The sequence below is a fragment of the Sphaerulina musiva genome (assembly GCF_000320565.1).
Source record: "Sphaerulina musiva SO2202 unplaced genomic scaffold SEPMUscaffold_3, whole genome shotgun sequence".
NCBI classification, from domain to species: domain Eukaryota; kingdom Fungi; phylum Ascomycota; class Dothideomycetes; order Mycosphaerellales; family Mycosphaerellaceae; genus Sphaerulina; species Sphaerulina musiva.
This window is the reverse complement of record NW_016017385.1, coordinates 1199549-1218523: the sequence shown is the minus strand read 5'-3', so window position 1 is coordinate 1218523 and position 18975 is coordinate 1199549. Positions and strand designations below refer to the sequence as shown.

Here is an 18975-nt window from a genome sequence, read left to right as displayed (position 1 = left end):
GAATGGAACGACGGAGGAATAATCCGGCCAAAGGTTTCGCGTTGGGTTCAGTAGATAGATATATATCTTACATGCATGATAAATAATAATATCGATAGAGAATGGGAATAGCCGCCGCCCCTTTACCTAACTTTTGAGGAGTAGCGATTCCTTCTATCCCTCTTGAGTAATGCAGATGCAGATGCAGACGCAAAATAGTCCCAAAAATTGATGTTTTTTTTTTCGGCGTCCTCGAAAGCCACTGGGGAAATTCTTTTCTAGAAAGTCTATGAAACTCTAGCATATCATCGTCAGCGGATGCAATTTTTTTTTCGTTCCAAAAGTGATGGCGTACCTTCTGCCCTGCTTGCTGGGGTGGTGATTTCCTTTTCTCCAATTTTGAACGATGACATTTATTGGACCGAAGCATGACACGTGAGTCAGGAGACCAACCACAAAGGCGCTTTTTTTTCATTCATCGTCGCGCGTGCTGAAGGTGGCGTTGAGATTCCATCATATCAATCAAGCCAGCCAGCCAGCCAGCCAGTAGTACATATCTCCCTCAGCCTTTGAGGCGATCGTAAGAGACCCACGACGAGGGCTGCGATGATGGGCTTTTATAGATTTATCGATCGATTGTTTTCATCCACAGTCCTGTGCTTGTGCGAGAAATTCTCATCATCATCCTCCTCCTCATCCTCATCCTCATCATCGATCACATTTTCACATCTTTCCTCGCAGTAGCAGCAGCAGCAGCAGCACCACCACCACCACCATTCTCTCGATTCTTCCCCATTTCGCTACCAAGAGAAGTTTTCCTCATTTTTGCCCCCCGGTGATCCCGCAGAGATTTTTCCTTTTCTTCCTTTTCTTCTTCTGCTTCTGGATATCCGCCACTTTTCTCATTTTGATTGTGATGATTCTTGTGGACGGAAGAGGAAGAAGCAAAAGGCAATGAAGCCGGCGGTAGAGGAGGAATCTGACGCGGTTGGTCGTGTGTTCCCTTGGTGGATGTTGATGATGATGGTGTTGAGGATGTTGATGTTGATGATGTTGATGGTGTTGATGATGATGACAACAGGACCGGCGTGAGAGCGAACAGAGGATTTCCGACCCAATATAGTCTTCGGGGAGGCATGTTATTGTTGCTATTGTTATTGTTGTTGTCCGGCCTTCCACCATCCTGCTGCTGCTGCTGCCGCTGCTTTTTCGTGGGGTGGTGTTGTTGTTGTTTCTGTTGTTCAACCGTCGGAGTCCGCTTCGAGGTCTCCTGAGCGGCGTTGTTTGCCATCGCCACGGATTGTCGTGTAGACTTGACATGTGGTACCTGGTGGTAGTGGTGGTGGTGGTGATGGTGGTTGTGATGCACTCGCCTTGTCAGACTTGACCATGGAACGCGGGCGACTGAAATTTTTTTCTTCTTGGGGGAGGGTTGTGTAGCAAGGATATATTTGATTTCCTCGAAATGGAGTGGAGAGAAGAAAGGATATGTTCCTCTCGAACGCTCCCAAGCTCGATGCGTTTGAAGTTATGATGCCGGCGGGGAGGGAGGGCACCAAGAACGATGGAGGTGTGTTCGAAATTGTGGCATGATGATGTGTATGAGACAGAGGCGACCCGGCCATATGTGCGATCTTTTTCTTGATTTGTTGTAACAGCATGATGACAGGGCTCTGCATTTAGGCGCTTCTTTTTGGGCACCCGGTTATGAGCATCCCCGGACCGTCTGCCAGCCAACAATAGCACATAATTACAACCTTAAGAGAGGTGAGCCACGCATCACTCGTGTCAGTACTGACTTTGCACTAACGTACCAACTGTGTGAAGGACCAACAACGACAGTGACCTGCCTGAGGGTCTGTCTGGCTGGCCTCGTTCGAGTGTCGACTTAGTACCGCGATGAGAACGAGTCGTTTTCGATCAAAAGACCAGCCCTGGGCGTTCCTTGCTCACTAAGGTAACAGGAATGCAGATTCGACCGTATTGTGGAAGCACGTTCTTTTGGCAAAAAAATGCTAGCGAAGAGGTAGCAGTAGCCTTTGAGCAATAGCTTACCCTCGACACATCAGACTTGGGGGAATTTTAAAGTCCGCGCAGCACTGTGGCGCTTGCGTCCGCAGTTTCCAACACTCTCTTCGCTGGTTGCTTTCAATAATAACGATTCCTGGTGTCTCGTGCGTTCTTCCTGGGCGTTTCAACGATAGGGATGTTAGTTTTTCGGAACCACATGATCAATCCTGCTTAATGCTGCAATGCAGTAGTCAGGAGAGCTTAAATACTGAAGACTGCGATAATAGACAGTTCGAGGGGAAAGGTTATTATTGAGGAGCTCGGCGGCTTCACCAGCTGGAAAGACATATAGTCGGCGCATGATGTAGCAGTATGATCTCTTCACTAGGTTCTAGTCATTTTTCGCCCGATATTCTTCCTGCGGACAGGTCGAGGGGCGCCAGCCAGCCAGCCAGCAGAGTAATGAGTGACTGGTGATCAGTGATCACGAGTATCCTGCGATACCAGACTGCGAGGTTTCCAGGCATCTGGTAGCTTTGACAACGTCAGAGCGTGGTTGACACCAGGCTCAGAGTGGCTGACAAGGTCTGACAACACGGTATGCTCCGCGTGCGGTCGTGGCCAAGCTGTGGGTGTGGACCGTGTGGTCACTTTGGACGAGTAATGTGGTGGCCGTGCTGCTTGTTCACTCACTTTTGCTGCCGGCGAGAACCGTCTATGAATCAAGGTTCGAGCGACGGCCTCTCTTCCGCCTTGAAGTGTAATGCGTGGGGGGTAAAACGCGAGCCCTTCAGGTCTATTGATTTGCTGCAATCCTGGAAAATCTGCCAAGACTCACGGAAGATACCCGGGATACGTCTGCAGTCCGAGAATGGAAGACGTGGTAACGTCTGCTCGCACTGCTTGCCGCAATAGTCATTTCGTGCAAGCACTGCCAGGGTCAGAGCAGCTCGGTCAAACGCCTTGCTGAAGCTGGCGGCGGAGCGGAGGACATATGATCGTTCGCCATGTCCTCACGGTCGTGGGCGCGACAGGACGACGACAGATCCATAGTGTCGACGGTACTGTCATCCCTCGGACCTCGTCGCGGTGGAGCAGTGGTCAATATAGGTTGATGAGCCCGAAGGCCCCGGGAGAAAAGTAGTGGTCTCATGCCCCAATGTAGCTGTTCTGCCTGTGCTGCTGGAAGTCTAAATGTCTCCGACGGTGTGGAAACTCGATGCGTGTCCTGGTCGGTGCTGCAGGAGAAAGCATGTCGACAGGCATATTGTGTGATCGTACAGCAGCAGGCCAGCAGCAGTACAGTGTGGCAGCAGCCGCAGCCGGATAATGGAGAGCAGATGAAGGTCAAAGGGGGAAAATAAAGGAGGCCAGCAACCCCGAAACAGACTCGCTATAGATGGCTGTATCGTAGGCTGCTCATGAGATCATCATCATCATCACGTGTCAAATGTGGCAGGTGAAGTCGGCATTTCGAGTCGACCAAGAGGATCTGGAGCGATTTCTCATTGGACAAGGGGCTTTCAGGGGTGAGCCCTGAGTGTATTGCGTACCCCTGAACGCTGACGAGGCTTGGTCCCATAGAAGCAAATTCGACGCGAATAGCCGCAAGGCTCCTCCCGGCTGTGCTCTGCTAGCGTTATCCGCATTATGCTTGGCGACCGACGCTAGTGGTCCGCTGATCGGAGTGCGTGATTCTGCTCCAGTGCTCCGCTTGTTGCTGCTCTTGGATTGTCCTTGGGCCTCCCTCTCACCAAGGAGAGGACAGCAGGGACAGCAGGGACAGGACAGCAAGACCAAGACGGCGGTGCTTGCGGGCGGCTCACTTATCCCATAAACTATGCTGACTGTCTTTCGATCTGGCCCTCCCGCCCCTGCCCATCATATTGGCACAACGAAACTGCATCCGATCGAGTGATCGACCAGCGTAAACCAGACACCACCACAACATATACCCGGAACCGGAAAGATCGTACGTACGGAGGGCAACGCATTAGACTCCTCGATGGTATTACGGAGCACTTCTCGCATCGACAGCTTGCTGCCCACCCGGAGAGAGACTTTTTCTGTGCATTCTGGACACGATGCAGACGGGCAAGCACGGTGTCATTGTCTTGAATCCTGGTAAAAGGCCATCGCTGCATCCTCGGAGTAAGTCAAAGCCAGAACCAGACGACCTACAAGAGCTACCGGAAAGCAATGATCCTGCAGTCATCCGTAAGATTGTGCGGCGGCAAGCAGCTTTGGCATCGGCGGGACGACGCAAGGCCACCATCGCAGCGACGCACCAGAAGCGCTCCAGCGCACATCGTCGCCAGTATGAGCCCTCCTCGGTCGCAGTGTCGGCGCATGAGCCGAACACCAAGTACGGACAGATCGAGGCCTCTCTCCCGCAAATAACCAGTCCCGCTGCATTCGCCATCGCCTGTGGACAATTCGACCCGTTTCGAACGCAACCGATAGATTTCGACTCAATCAAAGACTCGAATGTGCTATTTTCACTTTTCAAGGTTTTCATGGGCCATGTCGCTCCCCTACTGGATCTACGACTGCCCACGCAGGACGATCGCCGCTACGGCCGCCATTATTCATGGCAAAAAGAACTCCCGCAAATGGCGCTGGCCAGCCCCGCATGCTTTTGGTCCCTGATGCTGGCGGCTGCTGCCCAGGTGGGCTCGAAGATGGGCAGCGCCTCTTCGGCACAGATCATGGTACTGAAGTTCCGACACATGGCGATTAAAAGTATCAACAAGAGGCTCGACGCCTCCTCGGCCGGCTTCCACAACGATTTCGGCCTGCTGATAGGGATCGCGGTCCTGGGCAGTTGGGAGCACTGGTTTGGGTCGCGGGAAGCGTGTCAGGCACACTGTGACGGACTCCGACTGTTGCAGCCGCACTTCAAAGATCACGAGCAACCACACGATCTCAAGGGCCAGATTATGACCTTTGCCAACACCTTTGGCACCAAGACCGGCGTGGAACAGCCAGGGCCGACGTATTCGCCGGAGCTTCCCAGGATCGTCGAGCTGGAGGCGGAGACGAATGCGGGATTTGCATGGACGGCAGGGAGGACGTATTTGGATCAGCGGTTGGTGCGCAGCTGTCAAGCGGTACTCAAGGTCGAGAAGATGCCCCCTGGCCCCGACCGAGCACGGACTCTTCGGGAACTCGCCTCGACGGTGCTCAGCTTCAACACCAAGCCACGCCTGAAAGATGTCCTCACCGAGTCGGACTACTGGTCGCGGGACAAGGACGGCGAGCGGATCAACCTCGAAGTCCACATCATCCTGCAAGCTGCGGGAGTGAGTCTGGTGACATTCCTGGCCAGTAGCGCGGAAGAGGCGGGGACAAAGGATATCGATATGTGTGGTATGTGCGAGGAGGTGACGGATCTGTCCCGAAGCGTCGTGTGTTTGCCGGTGTACGACCAAATCCTGCTCTGGGCACTGGTGACCATCTTTGCATTGAGCGATCAGGTGCCGGAGAACGGCCTCGAGGTGGTGGGGACAGTGATGCAGCGACTCCAGGTGCATCACTTGCCTTTCGATGCGATGGAAACGTACATGGAAGCGTTCGTGTTCCTCGAGACCGCTCGCGATAAGTACCGTCGACTGTTGGCCATGGTCGCCATCCCGCCATCACCTGATACAGATCTGAAGCCCGCTCACGAGCCGAACCCGAATTGCCAGACACAGTAAACAGTCTCATATCAGAAAAGAAGCCGCCGGCCAGACCGAGAGTAAGGTACATGTAGTTACGCACGCATCAGTCCAACGAGAATGTCCGACACACACAAACACACACGCACGCACACACACATACACGCACGCACGCACGCACGCACACGCACACGCACACGCACATGATGAGGAAAGCCTCCCGCGAGCACGCTCTGGCTTTTTTGTTGGTTTTCTTCTTCTTTACACCAAAAACAGCTGGATAGTCACGGCAGAATTCCAACAGCAAATGTATTCGCCTGGAGCGATCGGGGTTCTTGCTGACACACGCGATGAATCAGGCTGTGCATCCATAATTCGTCTTTTCTCTTCTGGCAGGTCATGCACATTACAACATGAAATTTCAGGTTTTCAACAAAAAGAACAAAAAAAGAACAAAAAAAAAGGACAACAATGCCAACAACAACAAAGGCACAAGCCATGAGCAACGAAATTACCCAGATCCACGAGTTCCAGGAGGGGCAGGATGGCGGTGGTTGGGGATGGAAGTAGTATCGCGCGCACATTGTTGATTTTTCCCTTCTTTCATCAACATGTACACAACTTCATAGCTGTATAACGAAGAGACAGTCGTGTGCCACCCAGAGGAGAGGGAGAGAGAGAATACCAAAAAACAACTTCCGGGTTCACATGGTCTCCAGCAGTACTGTGCTGTTTCTGTGCAAGTAGCACGCACCTGCGAGTAGTGAGTATTATATAACCATATTTCTTCATATTTTTTTTTTTTTCTTCTCCCCAAACTCTCTTCTCCCCCTCCCCCAAGGCAAAAAATCGGCGCCGAAGAGAGAGAGAGAGGGAGGGAGAAAGGGAGCGGGAGGGAGGATTGAGAGGACAATTCCTTGGCGTTCCCGTGGATTCCCCTCTTGTGCATAAAAAAGCGCACCTTGGCGATGGTGGCTGTGAGATCGGATTCCGCCGATGCAGTAGTCAGGTAGTAGTAGACTAGTAGACTAGTAGTAAGAAGACTAGATAGTACCTAGATTGCTGAAGCCCATTGGCATCCATGGCATAAGAAGAAGAATAAGAAGAATATCTTAGCCTCCCTCGGCTCGGTGGCTTGGCGTTTTGGTATAGGTCTGTCGTACCTAGTACTGTAGCTTCGGGGACTAGTTGGGATGTGTGATGATGGTGATGATGATGATGATGTTGATGTGGATGATAATGATGTGAAGGTGCGCGATGGAGGAAAGGCGGAGACCAAACCGAGCGAGCCCACTTGGCAGGTCATGTCTTGGCGTTTCCGATAGAGGTTAGTAGGTATACGATATCATACCTAAGGTAGGTATTAAAATAAAAGTATTATATCGGTATTCTTTTCCATTCATATGCAATTCATTCATTCGAATCATTCCTTGGTGTATCCAATCTAATCGCTAGACTAAATGTAGGTGCTAGACCAGTTTTATAGCGATGAAAGGCGATACGCGGCTGCAGTAGTACCTCCTAGGAATGTACTGTACATGAAAATCTATCGGCGCGATCACATACATACCAAGATGGAATCTTCCAATCAATCAGGTAGGTAGTTACCTAGGTAAGGACCGTAAGGCAAGGTAGACTGGTAGATTCAGCAAGGAAAAATCATTATAATATCTCGCTATTCTCCGAGAGACGCTCAAACGCGTGCACAAAGGACTCAAACGAATCCGCAAACCCCGTCCAGCCGAATTTCCGCGCTTTATTCATACTCAATGTCGTAGACCAAGTGCGTTGAAACAGTGCATCCAATGTACTCCAACAACCTGCTTCGAAGCTCGCTTTGGCTTCTGGGATACCTGCTTCGTCACACATTCTCTCCCATACGGACTTTTTATCATCATCCTGTTGTGCCCAGTCAACAAGACGAAACTCTTGCTGCAATGGGAATACTTTTTTTCTTCCTCCTCCTCCTCCTCCTATGATTTCGGGCTCAGTCAGTCGAAAGTGCTGGTCTGGAGTGGCATATGCGCCGAAATAGGCAGCTAAGCGGGGCCACATGAATTGCCAAGTGAAATGGTCGCCATTGGCGAAATTGAAGGCCTCGTTGGCACATTCATCGGTCATGGAAATCCAGAGGGTGAATTGGGCCAGCAGGGCCGAGTCACTGAGGGCGGAGGAGGAACTTCCGTTCCAGTATCGCTGATTCGAGGGCATCCTGGCTTCTTCGGCCAGTTCTCGGGTGATGAGGAAGTACATGGCTAATGTCAAGGCTATGTTGTTGTTGCTGTTGTTGTTGTTGTTATTACGATGATGATGAGTAAGATTATTGTGATTGTTGTGATTGGTGCACAGCGGATCCGTTATGACAGTGCTGTTGCCGAGCGTAGTAATAGTAGTACTACTACTGGTGGTGGTACTAGGACTAGGACTACTAGTATCAACCATGATAGACTCTGGTCGGACAACATTCCAGGTCCATGCTTGGTTGGTCTGGAGCGTGGCGAGGAAATCTTCCTGGGCGTGTTGGAAATTGTCTTCGGGGTCGCCCCGTCTAGGGTCGTCCTCACGACAGGGTGTAGGCACGGGACAGAGATGCGAGCCGTAATACCTGCTGCTATCGGTGTGGATGAGCGTGCAGTTTGCCAAGCCTGGTGCCACGCAAGTCAAAGCGAGAAGGAAGTTCTCGAATAGAGCGGTATTCGCGCGGTTCAATATCACCGGATTGTCCTCATGGGCATAAGAGCAAAAGTAGGCGTGGGTCACGTCTGCACACGACTCGGTCATGTGCTCGATGAGTGCACGTGGACGTTCAGAGAAGTCGAGCTGTACAAAATGAACTCTTCCGGCATCATCACTACAGGTACCACTGTTGTTGTTGTTGTTGTTGTTGTTGTTGTTGTTGTTCGTCCTCGGCGCTCCAGGCTGGGATACCACCACGATTCGAGCCCACTCGTCTCGCGAACATCTGTGCTTCAAGAAGTCGAGCAAAGCGATCCCTGCAATGCTACTACCGTCGGTGATGAGCGCTGTTCTAGGCATGAAATCCGTGAGATTGGTAAAACAAAAAGTGTATGGATAATGGCAGCAGTCCAGGGCTTCCAGGACACAAGGTCAGGTAGGTAGATATTATTAGCCTGCCGCCGGGAACAGTGTCCGCCTATTCTTGTCCACCTTTCCAAGGAGTGTACGCAGACGGAGCAGGGTGTATGGGATGTTACACAGTCACACTTGAGAGTCATTTACTTGGTGAACCAACACAGTTCAATAGTTGATGACGAGTGCGGAGAGCAGTTGAGAACCATAGAAATGTGGAGAAAAGCTTGAGCTTGGAGCTTGCATGTTGTCTGAGGTAACCAGAAGTCTAGAACTCTCGTATTGCATGAGGAGAGTTTGTTCATATTGAGCCAAGTTGAGGACAGACAGAACTAGGTATCAGATTGTGCAAGAAGTAGTCTTAGGTGTTGCAGATTGATCTTGGCGGTAGTCTTTACAACACGAGTGCAGGAGCATCATCACGCGAAATGCTTCTTTTATGCAAAAGCCCGCGACCTGCCCACCAAGTTCGCCATCGTCTCTTTGCCCGCGTAGTATGTCAGCGCGCTTGATGGGTGGAATCCTTCCATCCGGGCATCAAGTAAGTCCCAACGTCGCCAGAGATCATACAGCCCAGCAGTAGGAACATTGGGAGCCAGCCAAGTCTTCAAAAGCTCTCTCACGCGCGGCTTGACGGCCTCCATTGCGGATGCTTTGGACTCGCCCTGATCGACTCGGAAGCGATATGATGTCCACATATAAATAATGTAATCGACGACCGCCTTTTCCATGTTGGACCTTGTGATATGCGTGCCATGTGGCCTCAGTAGTCTCTCAACCACCAACCTCACGGCAGTCTCATCGATCCCGGGAAACTGGTCTAGCACTGTTCGACGTGCATCGGCAAAAGCAGCTCGCTCTTTTTGAGACAGATGATGACGATGCTGTGCGCTGCCATTAATCTTTCGACCATTCTGGATCGCTTCGGAGAGAATGGAAGCAGGTACGATATAGCCTATGACGCCGTTTTGTCCCCGGTATGCGTCTATGACTTCGTAGAGGATGCGGCCGCGGGCCATGGTCGCGTCTCGAGCGTATTGCATAATCTCGGAGGGCTCTCTGCTGCTGAGGAACATGTGATCTGCTGGGTATTGTACATGGCGAGTAACGCGGATGACACGGCCGCCCTCGTCTGCGGCGGGAGGTATACGAGTGGCCATGCTCAGTGGCACAGTGGGCATCATTCTAGCGAGCTCATCACTTGCTTGACGAGCGTCGTCAAATGGCAAGGAGCGATGGCCATTGTTCTTTGTTATAGATACAAGTGTCCGCTTCCAGCCAGCATGAGATCTAGATGGGACGCACAGCCAACAATGACCTTCTCTTTGTGTGTCATGCTGCCGACCCTCTCAGAAGAACATCGATGGACTACCATACCATCTGCCACCAGAGCCAAGACTACTGTAGAAGGTAGCTAGTCTCCGCATGAGGGATATTTTGGTGCGGACGAGGTCAAGGGCGTACATACAGCCTGCGCAGACCACGCAAGGAATCAAACGTGGACGTCAGCTCGGTGAGACTGGTTGTATCAAGGGATGTAACTCCTCGTAATCGTATTCTTGCATGTGTAGGAGGTATCAGGTATGTAAGAGGAAGCCAGTTATGAGAGGAATCTAGGCAATATGGGAGAGATACCTGCTCTTGTGCACGTGAAACTTGGCAGCATGTCATGTGACTTTTGTCGTCACGGGATCACAACATCCGGTAGAACATCGGCTACATGTATATCATTGAAAGTTCATCTTCGATCTCTTCTCCAATAATATCCAAATCAACCAGGGAAGCAGGAGAATGCTGGGAAAAGGTGTAAACACAGAAAGACATGCCTCGAATGAGGGTTTAAGCGAACTGAGCAGGCCAGTTACCAGTGTCATCTGTACTGGTAGGCATCTCTCCAGAGCCAGAGCAGGGCCGGTCCAATAATCATCTTCTCAACAACCAGCTCGATTGAGGGGAAAGTCGCACCACTTCGCCAGATCAGAGGCGTCCAAGTACATACTGGGATAGGAAGAAGGAAGAAGGTTAGACCCCTCTACGGAGCCCACCTGGACCGCAACGACCGAGAGAAGACCAGGATTGAAGCATTCGCACGTGGGACGTATCGAGAAATGTATGGTCGGACCAAGAAGCCTGCAGGATGCACAACGGCTGCGGAGTATACAATGATGAGACCAAGTTCTGAAGCTTTCGGGGTAATCATGGAGAAATGCGATACAATAGGTGGTATCGCCGGTCCTTGTCAAACCTATCAAGCGGTTTGCTCCACGGCTGGATGGCAATAAGCTCGCCGATATCGTCAAACGGGCTCAGATGCATGAAAGGGCTCGAGGGACGGCGACCTAGAGTGATTGGCAACTTTACACGGCGGATTAGGGCTCAGGCAGTACGCAATCGTCTTGTGACAATCCCGGAAGAAGCTACCTATTCACTACTGTGACGGTGTGACCCAAGCAGAAGACCCTGCGTGTCACGGCGAGTCCCATCACAACAACACAGCTGGAATGATAGCTTGGAGCATAGTTGTGGGGAATGATGCTACTACCAGGGCAGGGGAAAAGATCCGTTGTCAGTCCTCTCTCTCCGTGATGTGGCTATTGGCTACGCTGCTTTGAGCAGGCTTGATCTACTACTTGGATAGCATCAAGGACGGAAATTCGTCGGAACCACCCTCAAGACCGCTGGACTTTACCAAAGTCACTAGCAAGGACGACGTGCAACGGCAACGACCGGTAGCCTTGAGCTATACAGCGACCAATCTGGAGATCTTTTCATTGCCTATGAAAAAGCTTCGAGGTCGCTAGAGCTTAGGCTCTCCTTTACTTGCCCCCTTCCGCATAAACTCGTCCAACACGTTCCGCGTGAGCACAGCCACATCATTGTCGTACGCCTTCCAGCCCAGGGAACAGTACCAGTTAATGCTGCCTACACTGAAGACAGCTCCACCGGCACTCGTCTCGTAGTAGACCATGTCACTACGCACCTTATCGCATACAGAAGCTGTGGTGTTGATCATGGGGAACATGGCCTCTTCGTTGAAGAGAGCAAAGCTATCATCGTGGTCATTCGCGGTGGCAAGGAGCACAGCATTGCTCGGCGTACCCAGGTCATAGTCCAAGCGATCAATCTCATCACCAGAAGCGCCGCCGCCGAAACCCTCACTGCCGACCAGGAGGTTGCCGGAAGAGTCCGGTTGGAGATCACGCCACAGCCAGGAGAACTCTTTCTGCTGCAGGACATGCTGATACACTCGGTATGGAACTCCGGGACCTGAGCCACAAGCATCGCTGCCGACGCCAAACATGACTTGCGCTGCTCTGCCGCGAGATCTCCAAAGCCCGCCATGTGCGCCATTGATCTGATGTATACGCTCGCCAGCCGGCAAAGTGATGGATCGGCATCCCTGATCACCCTTCCGGACTTCCATGCGATGTGGTCGCTCCGGATGGGTCTCCGAGCACCAGTAGAAGCCGTTTCCTCCCAAGTACATGACGGAGCCTCCGGTCTTGAGGTACTCTGCATATACGTCCAGCTCTGTGAGGCTCGGATACTCGGGATGTGAGCCGGTGATGAGCACGTTGTAGTGCTGTACTGCCGAGAAGCCTCGGAGGTGAAGGTCGTGTTCCGTCAGGACATCATAACCACCTTTGCCCAAATGTTTCTCGAGGAAGCCGAGCATGAGAAGATCGGCGGGAAACTCACGAGGTCGATGAAAGGCCCAGTTGATGTAGTCGGGACGCATGTTGAGGATGGGACGCTTGGCACTGGAGAAGACGCCCCCCGAGCCATCGTTATGGACGTCGTACATGCTGATGCCTAGATCCGACCTTCGATTCATGCGAGCAAAGTGTTTGTCCTTTCGCATGGACACGCCTCCCGCCAGCTCGAGGCGCGATGCACGGTCTTGATCGTACATGCGTTCATTGGCATATGCCAGATATGTGAAAGTCGGCATCACGAAGGCCACTGGAGCGCCACGACGAGTCGTCACTCGATCATGTTTTGGCGTGACGAAGAAGGTGATGATGTCTTCCGTTCCACTACTGGTGCCCTTCACTGCCACGCCATACGCGCCGGAGACGGCATCATCTGGGACGGTGACAGTAAAATCTGTGGGCCAATCTGCATCGTCGAGGTCGTCGTCATGAAAATGGATGGCGCCATATCCGTACTTGGCCTTTGTCCAGTCTGGTTCTGATCCATCCCAATCATGGCCTTTGACGGCTCGGGTTGGTGCATTCTTCAACTGTCCATGTCTGTTGGCGCCAGAAGTGTCCACAACCCGGTCCGAGTTGATGTCTTTGGCAAAGTCATATTGTGCCCAGAGTGAAAAGTCTCCTGCTGTCGAATGCTGAGTTTCCAGTGTGAAGGAGTCGAGCTTGCCACTGAAACAAGAATCGGGCTTGAGTGTGGCCTGTTGCTCGAAACCAAAGAAGCCCGCAGCTAGCGTGAGCGGCACATTTCCCGCGAACTTCACTTCGTTGATGGCACAATTCTCAAAGACTGAGCTTGCAGGTGCCGGTTCCACCAAGCGCGACACTGGTACAACTTGGAGGCGCACTTGTCTGCCTTTGATCGTGCAACTGATGCGTGACCATCGCCATCGACGCAGATGAATGCCCGTGTTTTGTCTTTGCACTGTACTGCCGTCCCCAACGATACAACATAGCTGACCAGAAGTGTCCAGGAATAGAGCAAACCCAGCCAAACTGTCGACATCCAAAGTCGAAACCAACGTCTGCAAATGCCGACACTCGGTCATCCACGGCTGTACGAAAAATCCCAAGCGAACACCCGATAATCGTCCTCCTGCCTCCATTACTGTGTTGTTCCCCTCCAGTGGCCAGCTATCGACAACAGCATAAGACCCAGGAGCCGCCAGCTTGAAAGAGCCATGTTGCTGCGTCTTACTGCTCTCAGGAATAATAATCTCGCTTCGTAGCGGTGGTGCTTCCGGGAGAGGCAGCAGTCCATTGATCAAACGGATCAAGCTCCAACGATATTCGGCGTCGGTAGAGGACACTTTGACATTTACCAAGTCTCCTGGTGACACGATCCATGGATCCGCATATCCGATAATCTCGTCCTCATCTGTAGTAGGCGCTATATCATCAGTGATAGGCTTTTGTGAGAGGTTCATGGTGTGGTGATTCTTCTTCTTCTTTTCCTCCATCAATCAGGCATGTACACTCATCAATTATTCTAGAAAGTCTGTCATCACAGAACGACCAGCACCTAGTGAATCAATATCGCCCGACGGCTGTCATCACTACCAGCCAGTGAAAGTGACGTGTGTATGTGTGTGTGTGTTTGTGTGTATGTCATAATATGCGATATCAAAAAAACCCCCAAAACCCGCCCTTCGCCCTTCGCCCACTGGCCGCAGGCACGCAGGGCACGCCCGCGAGCATATACCAGGTCTGCGATATGTAGATAGAAAGCTTTTCTCGATTTTTTTTTATCGGATTCGGTTCAATTCAATCCCCCCCCATTATCTGCCCGTCCCCCTCTCCAGCATCTGCCATGCAAGTAAATCTGACATGGGGGGTTAGGGTTAGGGGGGAGGGGGCATCTGGGAAGGTTTGTTTTTTTGATATCCAGCCAATCGCATATTGGAGATTTTGGGGACTGGGGATGGGATATCGATAGGCAGACTTTCCTTTTTGAGAAGAAGAAGCTACATGGCTTTGTCTCTCTCACATTTGACCAACAAGTGGTATGTAGAAGTAGTTGGAAGTAAAAAGGTATGTTTTTGGTATATGTCAGCAAGACTGTTGAACAGTAAAGTAAGTAGTAGACTAGGCGACGCCTGCCTGGTATTTTTTACTAGACGAGGGGGGGGAGGAGTAGGGGAATTGATAACTTCTAACCCATACAGAACAGGCCTTTATAAGCTACTACATGTCTATTCACTCACTCACTCCATCGATCGATTAATCAATCAATCAATACTTACTCCCAAACTATGGCGCCTGGACTCGGCCTCGCACATACCGACCCCACAAGCTACCACGAGAGCAAGAAGAAGTCGTTGCATCAAAATGGTGATGATGCCTCCGCCACACAGCGAAAATCGACCAAAGTCCCTGCTGTCCCGGTCTTGCAAAACGATTGCGAGGTAGAGGATGTTGTGAAGGCATTAAAGGTGTGATATATATATATACCTGTCATCATCAATTGTACACGAAAAGCATCCCGGGCTGACTCTTCTTCCCTCCTATTGTTGGGTGATGGTTATGATGCCAGATTGCAGGAGGTTGTATCATTAAAAACGCCGTTGCTCATGAACATCTCGATCAAATTGAAAGTATGTATAACCCAACCCTCACACCCTCTCCCCATTCAAAAAAGAAAAAAAAAAGAAAAAAAAAAATCATCTTCACTAACCCCCCCTTTTTCAAAAAACCCTTCCAGCCGATCTCCGCCCCTACCTCAACGCCGACATTCCCTGGGAAGGCGACTTCTTCCCCCCTCAAACCCGACGCTGCTACAACCTGATCCCCTCCTCCCTCACCTGCGCCACGCGCATCATCATGCACCCCCTCTACCAACGCGTGTGCTCGGCATTCCTCCGCACCACCAATTGGTTTTGGAGCGGCCATAAAAAAACCTACGCAACCTCTTTGCCGCAAATTATGAATACTGTGTGTTTTTCAATTGGACCGGGAGCGACAGCGCAGCCGTTGCATCGGGATGATTGGTGTTATCATGTTGTGGCGAGGAAAGTTGAGGTGTACCCCGAGGATTTGCAGAGGGATGTGGGAGTGGGGTTTTTTGTGGCGGGGAAGAAGGCGACGAGGGAGAATGGGTGTACGAGGTTTATTCCGGGGAGTCATTTGTGGGAGCATGAGAGGCAGCCGGAGGATGAGTTGTGTGCTTTTGCGGAGTTGGAGAAGGGTTGGTGTTTTTCTTTTTTTCTTTTTTCTTTCCCCTCTTTCTTTTTTCTCCTTTTTTTTTCTTTTTTTCTTCTCTCTCTCTCTCTCTCTCTTCTTTGCCCACGGGCTAATTTTTCCAGGTGACGGCTTCATCATGCTCGCATCCTGCTACCACGGAGGCGGAGCCAACACCACCACGGACGAAGAACGTCTCTTATATTCGTGCTTCATGACTCGCGGCTGGCTGCGACAAGAAGAAAATCACTATCTCAACATGGGCCTCGACAAGGTCAAAACGCTTCCTCGAGAGATTCAAGATATTTGCGGATATGCTCTCAGTGAGCCCTTTTTGGGTTGGGTCAATTCGACGACTCCGAGGGTAGTTTTGGATCCTAGTATTCAGGTATGTGCTCTTTTTCTTTTTTTCTTTTTTCTTTTACCTCTTTTCTTCTTTTTCGTATTGCACGCCAAATCGCACGATTCTGATTGCAAAAAAAACAACAACAGGGAAGTAAGGATATGGTATCTGATGCACCTGCATAATTAGATATTCTTCATGAATAAATAAGAACTCTCTCCTCTCTTCTCAATTCTGCATAAAATCTATCAAATTCTCCCATCCTCCCACCTATACCCAAACCTACCCTATCCAAGAAGATAATGAATCCGCACCAACCGCCCATGATACAACGTGGTATCCTCCAAATCCGCCAACACAGATCCCCACCACGTCTCATGATCATCTCCATGGCCCAAATCGCGAAGATTCCAAATCGTCGTGAGCAACTGCAACGTATCCGGAAAGAGTTGGTAGCGAGTCTTTGCGTACCAACATTTGCAATATGCTTCGACGTAGCGCCGTGAATACGCGTCGTTGGTTTCGGAGCCCGCGAGGAAAATCGGGAAGAGGAGTTGTTTGCTCATGACTGAGGTGGAGCGGCATGAGCGGGCGGCGTCGAGGGTTTGGCGGGCGAGAGAAAGGATTTTTGCTGAATGTTGGTGGTGGTAGTGTTGTTGTTGTTGTTGTCCGCCACCGCTGCTGGAGGGGAATACTCGTGCAATGTATAAACGAACAGCGAATTTCCAAGCCTGAATACACGCCGTCCGATCATGTTTATGCTGAATCATCTCATCCGTATCGACTTCATCACCAATTCTCAAATCCGGCAGCAAAAAGGAAGCAGAATCACTCAAATCCCGCTCAATTTCTCTCACTCTCCAATCATCAAACAACGCCCATTTCATCCCGACAATCCGATTCTGCGCCTGTGTAAGTTGCACAATTTCCACCAAAGCCGAAACCAAACTCCTAGGAATTCCCGTCAAATCTTCAAAATTCCATTCCTCGCACTCGCACCCGAGGACAAAGTCGTAATATTGCTGCGACAAGAAACCTCGCTGCCGAGAGAGGAGAGATATGGTGATGTCCCACCACACAAACATGGCGAGTTGGGCTTGTCGGCGTGGAGAGCGTGTCATTTGTGATATGCCACCGGCCCCTTCGACGATGGACATGACGTCGAGGATTAGACCTTGCCAGGGCCCTGCGCCTCGACACATGTGCTATTATATATGAGAAAAAAAAGACTTAGTAGTGATATCCCAAATATAAGTAAACAAAAAGTAAAAAATAAAAAACTCACCTCAAGAGTCACCAAAACCAACAGCGTATCCAAAAACTCCGACGAGCAAAAAGCCTCACCACCACCACCACTTTGTTTCCGTCCCTTACACGCCAATTCCCGTTCTCGTTTCGCCACATGTCGCAGCCAAAGCTGATTGGAAACCGGAGAGGGCGCTCGACTGAGATATTGGAGCGTAATAGCGACAATAGCATGCGTCTGGTGAATCGAGAGTAATGAAGGTGTGGTGTCGCAGCGGAAAGGGTTGGCGGGAAAATCGTGCGTGACAGGGATTTTGCAGAGTTGATTGCGGTCTTGGTGGGGGATTATTCAGTTAGTTAGTCGGTTTATATGTTTTGTTGTTGTTGGCGCACAAGATCTTTTCTGAAAAGAAAAAGGAAAATGGGGGGGGAGTAAGTGGGGAAAAGCAACGTACAGAGATCTAAGAGGCTACTGATTTCAAAGGGTTTGGTGAGGTTTGCATCTTGGTAAAATTGGGCATTCGGGGACCATCCATGAGTTGCTGATGCTGCTGCTGGCAATGAAGATGGCCCAGAAGACTTTTCACCGAGCGAGTTTGCGGATGCATTGGTAGTAGAAGTAGTAGTAGTGGTGATCAAACAGTCGGATACGTCCAGTACAGCAGGAGGAGGATGGGAAATTCCATTCGCAATATTCAGCGAAACGTCGTTGACCGAGGAGCCGGCAGCCATCAACTGTCCCTCATCGGCTTCACTCAGAGCAGACCACAGGGGAAAATCCTGAACCGCTGAATCTGTATCTTCCTCTGGTACGATGGGGTCAAAGGACGAGCTGTATGTCTCTGTGGGAGTGTTGATTGCGGACAACGAGATAGGTGTCTGCGAAACCTCTGAGGTATCGGATCGTTTCACACTGCTCGATTGTACACGACGTGGTCTGCTTCCTAGTATGGGCCGTTTTCGTCGTGAAGACGGTTCAATTCTCCAACGCAACGAGACGGGATAGCGGCACACTTCTGAGCTATCTGTACACGTCCTGCATCGATGGAGTTGTCGGTCGCATAACCGACTGTTTGCAGCACATGTGAAGCAGTCGTCCTTTTCAATGGCTCGAGGCATTTTCCACGACGGTCCGGTTGGGTTCGGGTTCGGTTCACCTCGCCGTGCGAGCTCAAGTGAATAATTCCGTGTCCTTTGGTGGGAAAAAGAGTCTGATCAAATCTTCGTCGGCTCAGAGCGTTTCGAAGATGGTGCTAACTATGAATCATGTTCACTTCACTTCACGTTGGCCACATGAAGTCACAGCGATTCCATTTCCCCCAGCCGCTTGGTCCCATCGTATCAGGCTTGGCGTGAGCCATCCCGATCCTAGTAGGACATAGAGTGTACTTGGGTCGGTATGTAGTTCAAACTTCCAGCACTCCCCCCTGACTGAGGCTGGCTCCCTGTCACAACCAACGACCAACGCTGAGACCCCGCTCCATCTCACATGCTTATCAGTAAGTGTCGGCATATTACTTGTCGCGAAGCAAAAAAAGTCAATATCATCCATCAATCAATGGCACAGATAAACATCATTGACCGCGCACGAGCTCTCCATCTTCGGATGAGGCAACAATGCTTATCGTGCCTCCATATCATCACCGTCGTTGTTGTAACTGGTGGTTCGCAGGGACTGTATCAACAATAACCCCTGTGTACTCTCGGTACTTCGCGCGCGCAATGATACAGCATCACAAACTACGGAAAACTCAATTAGGCC

General features: G+C 50.9%; 7 protein-coding genes across 7 annotated transcripts; 2 read left to right on the top strand and 5 right to left on the bottom strand.

The window, feature by feature from the left end:
* Positions 1 to 614: 614 nt before the first annotated feature.
* On the bottom strand, positions 615 to 1240 carry SEPMUDRAFT_148095 (uncharacterized protein). The gene has a single exon (XM_016904700.1). It carries the CDS (start codon positions 1115 to 1117, stop codon positions 695 to 697), a length of 423 nt encoding a protein of 140 aa, XP_016762487.1. The 5' UTR covers positions 1118 to 1240; the 3' UTR covers positions 615 to 694.
* Positions 1241 to 3951: 2711 nt separating this feature from the next.
* On the top strand, positions 3952 to 6086 carry SEPMUDRAFT_148094 (uncharacterized protein). The gene has a single exon (XM_016904699.1). The coding sequence runs from the start codon at positions 4074 to 4076 to the stop codon at positions 5685 to 5687; it is 1614 nt and encodes a 537-aa protein (XP_016762486.1). The 5' UTR covers positions 3952 to 4073; the 3' UTR covers positions 5688 to 6086.
* A 1224-nt stretch (positions 6087 to 7310) lies between these two features.
* Positions 7311 to 8684, bottom strand: SEPMUDRAFT_140134 (uncharacterized protein; the record flags this gene model as incomplete). The annotated part of the gene is made up of 2 exons (XM_016902925.1): positions 7311 to 7915; positions 8063 to 8684. 2 exons carry the CDS (start codon positions 8682 to 8684, stop codon positions 7311 to 7313), a joined length of 1227 nt encoding a protein of 408 aa, XP_016762485.1.
* Positions 8685 to 9175: 491 nt separating this feature from the next.
* On the bottom strand, positions 9176 to 9922 carry SEPMUDRAFT_106690 (uncharacterized protein; the record flags this gene model as incomplete). Its single annotated transcript, XM_016900649.1, has 1 exon — positions 9176 to 9922. The coding sequence occupies one exon, from the start codon at positions 9920 to 9922 to the stop codon at positions 9176 to 9178; it is 747 nt and encodes a 248-aa protein (XP_016762484.1).
* Positions 9923 to 10692: 770 nt separating this feature from the next.
* Positions 10693 to 13915, bottom strand: SEPMUDRAFT_148093 (uncharacterized protein). Its single transcript, XM_016904698.1, has one exon. It carries the CDS (start codon positions 13906 to 13908, stop codon positions 11536 to 11538), a length of 2373 nt encoding a protein of 790 aa, XP_016762483.1. The 5' UTR covers positions 13909 to 13915; the 3' UTR covers positions 10693 to 11535.
* Positions 13916 to 14700: 785 nt separating this feature from the next.
* SEPMUDRAFT_115639 (uncharacterized protein) lies at positions 14701 to 16153 on the top strand (the record flags this gene model as incomplete). The annotated part of the gene is made up of 5 exons (XM_016901184.1): positions 14701 to 14880; positions 14982 to 15042; positions 15150 to 15632; positions 15751 to 16013; positions 16118 to 16153. 5 exons carry the CDS (start codon positions 14701 to 14703, stop codon positions 16151 to 16153), a joined length of 1023 nt encoding a protein of 340 aa, XP_016762482.1.
* Positions 16154 to 16255: 102 nt separating this feature from the next.
* On the bottom strand, positions 16256 to 18332 carry SEPMUDRAFT_132038 (uncharacterized protein; the record flags this gene model as incomplete). Its single annotated transcript, XM_016902465.1, has 3 exons — positions 16256 to 17173; positions 17254 to 17546; positions 17669 to 18332. The coding sequence occupies 3 exons, from the start codon at positions 18330 to 18332 to the stop codon at positions 16256 to 16258; spliced, it is 1875 nt and encodes a 624-aa protein (XP_016762481.1).
* Between the last annotated feature and the right edge of the window lie 643 nt (positions 18333 to 18975).

What these genes read in the sequence shown, in the direction of transcription:
- SEPMUDRAFT_148095 (XM_016904700.1), bottom strand. Translation starts at nt 1,117, where the DNA reads ATGCCTCCCCGAAGACTATATTGGGTCGGAAATCCTCTGTTCGCTCTC.
- SEPMUDRAFT_148094 (XM_016904699.1), top strand. Translation starts at nt 4,074, where the DNA reads ATGCAGACGGGCAAGCACGGTGTCATTGTCTTGAATCCTGGTAAAAGG.
- SEPMUDRAFT_148093 (XM_016904698.1), bottom strand. Translation starts at nt 13,908, where the DNA reads ATGGAGGAAAAGAAGAAGAAGAATCACCACACCATGAACCTCTCACAA.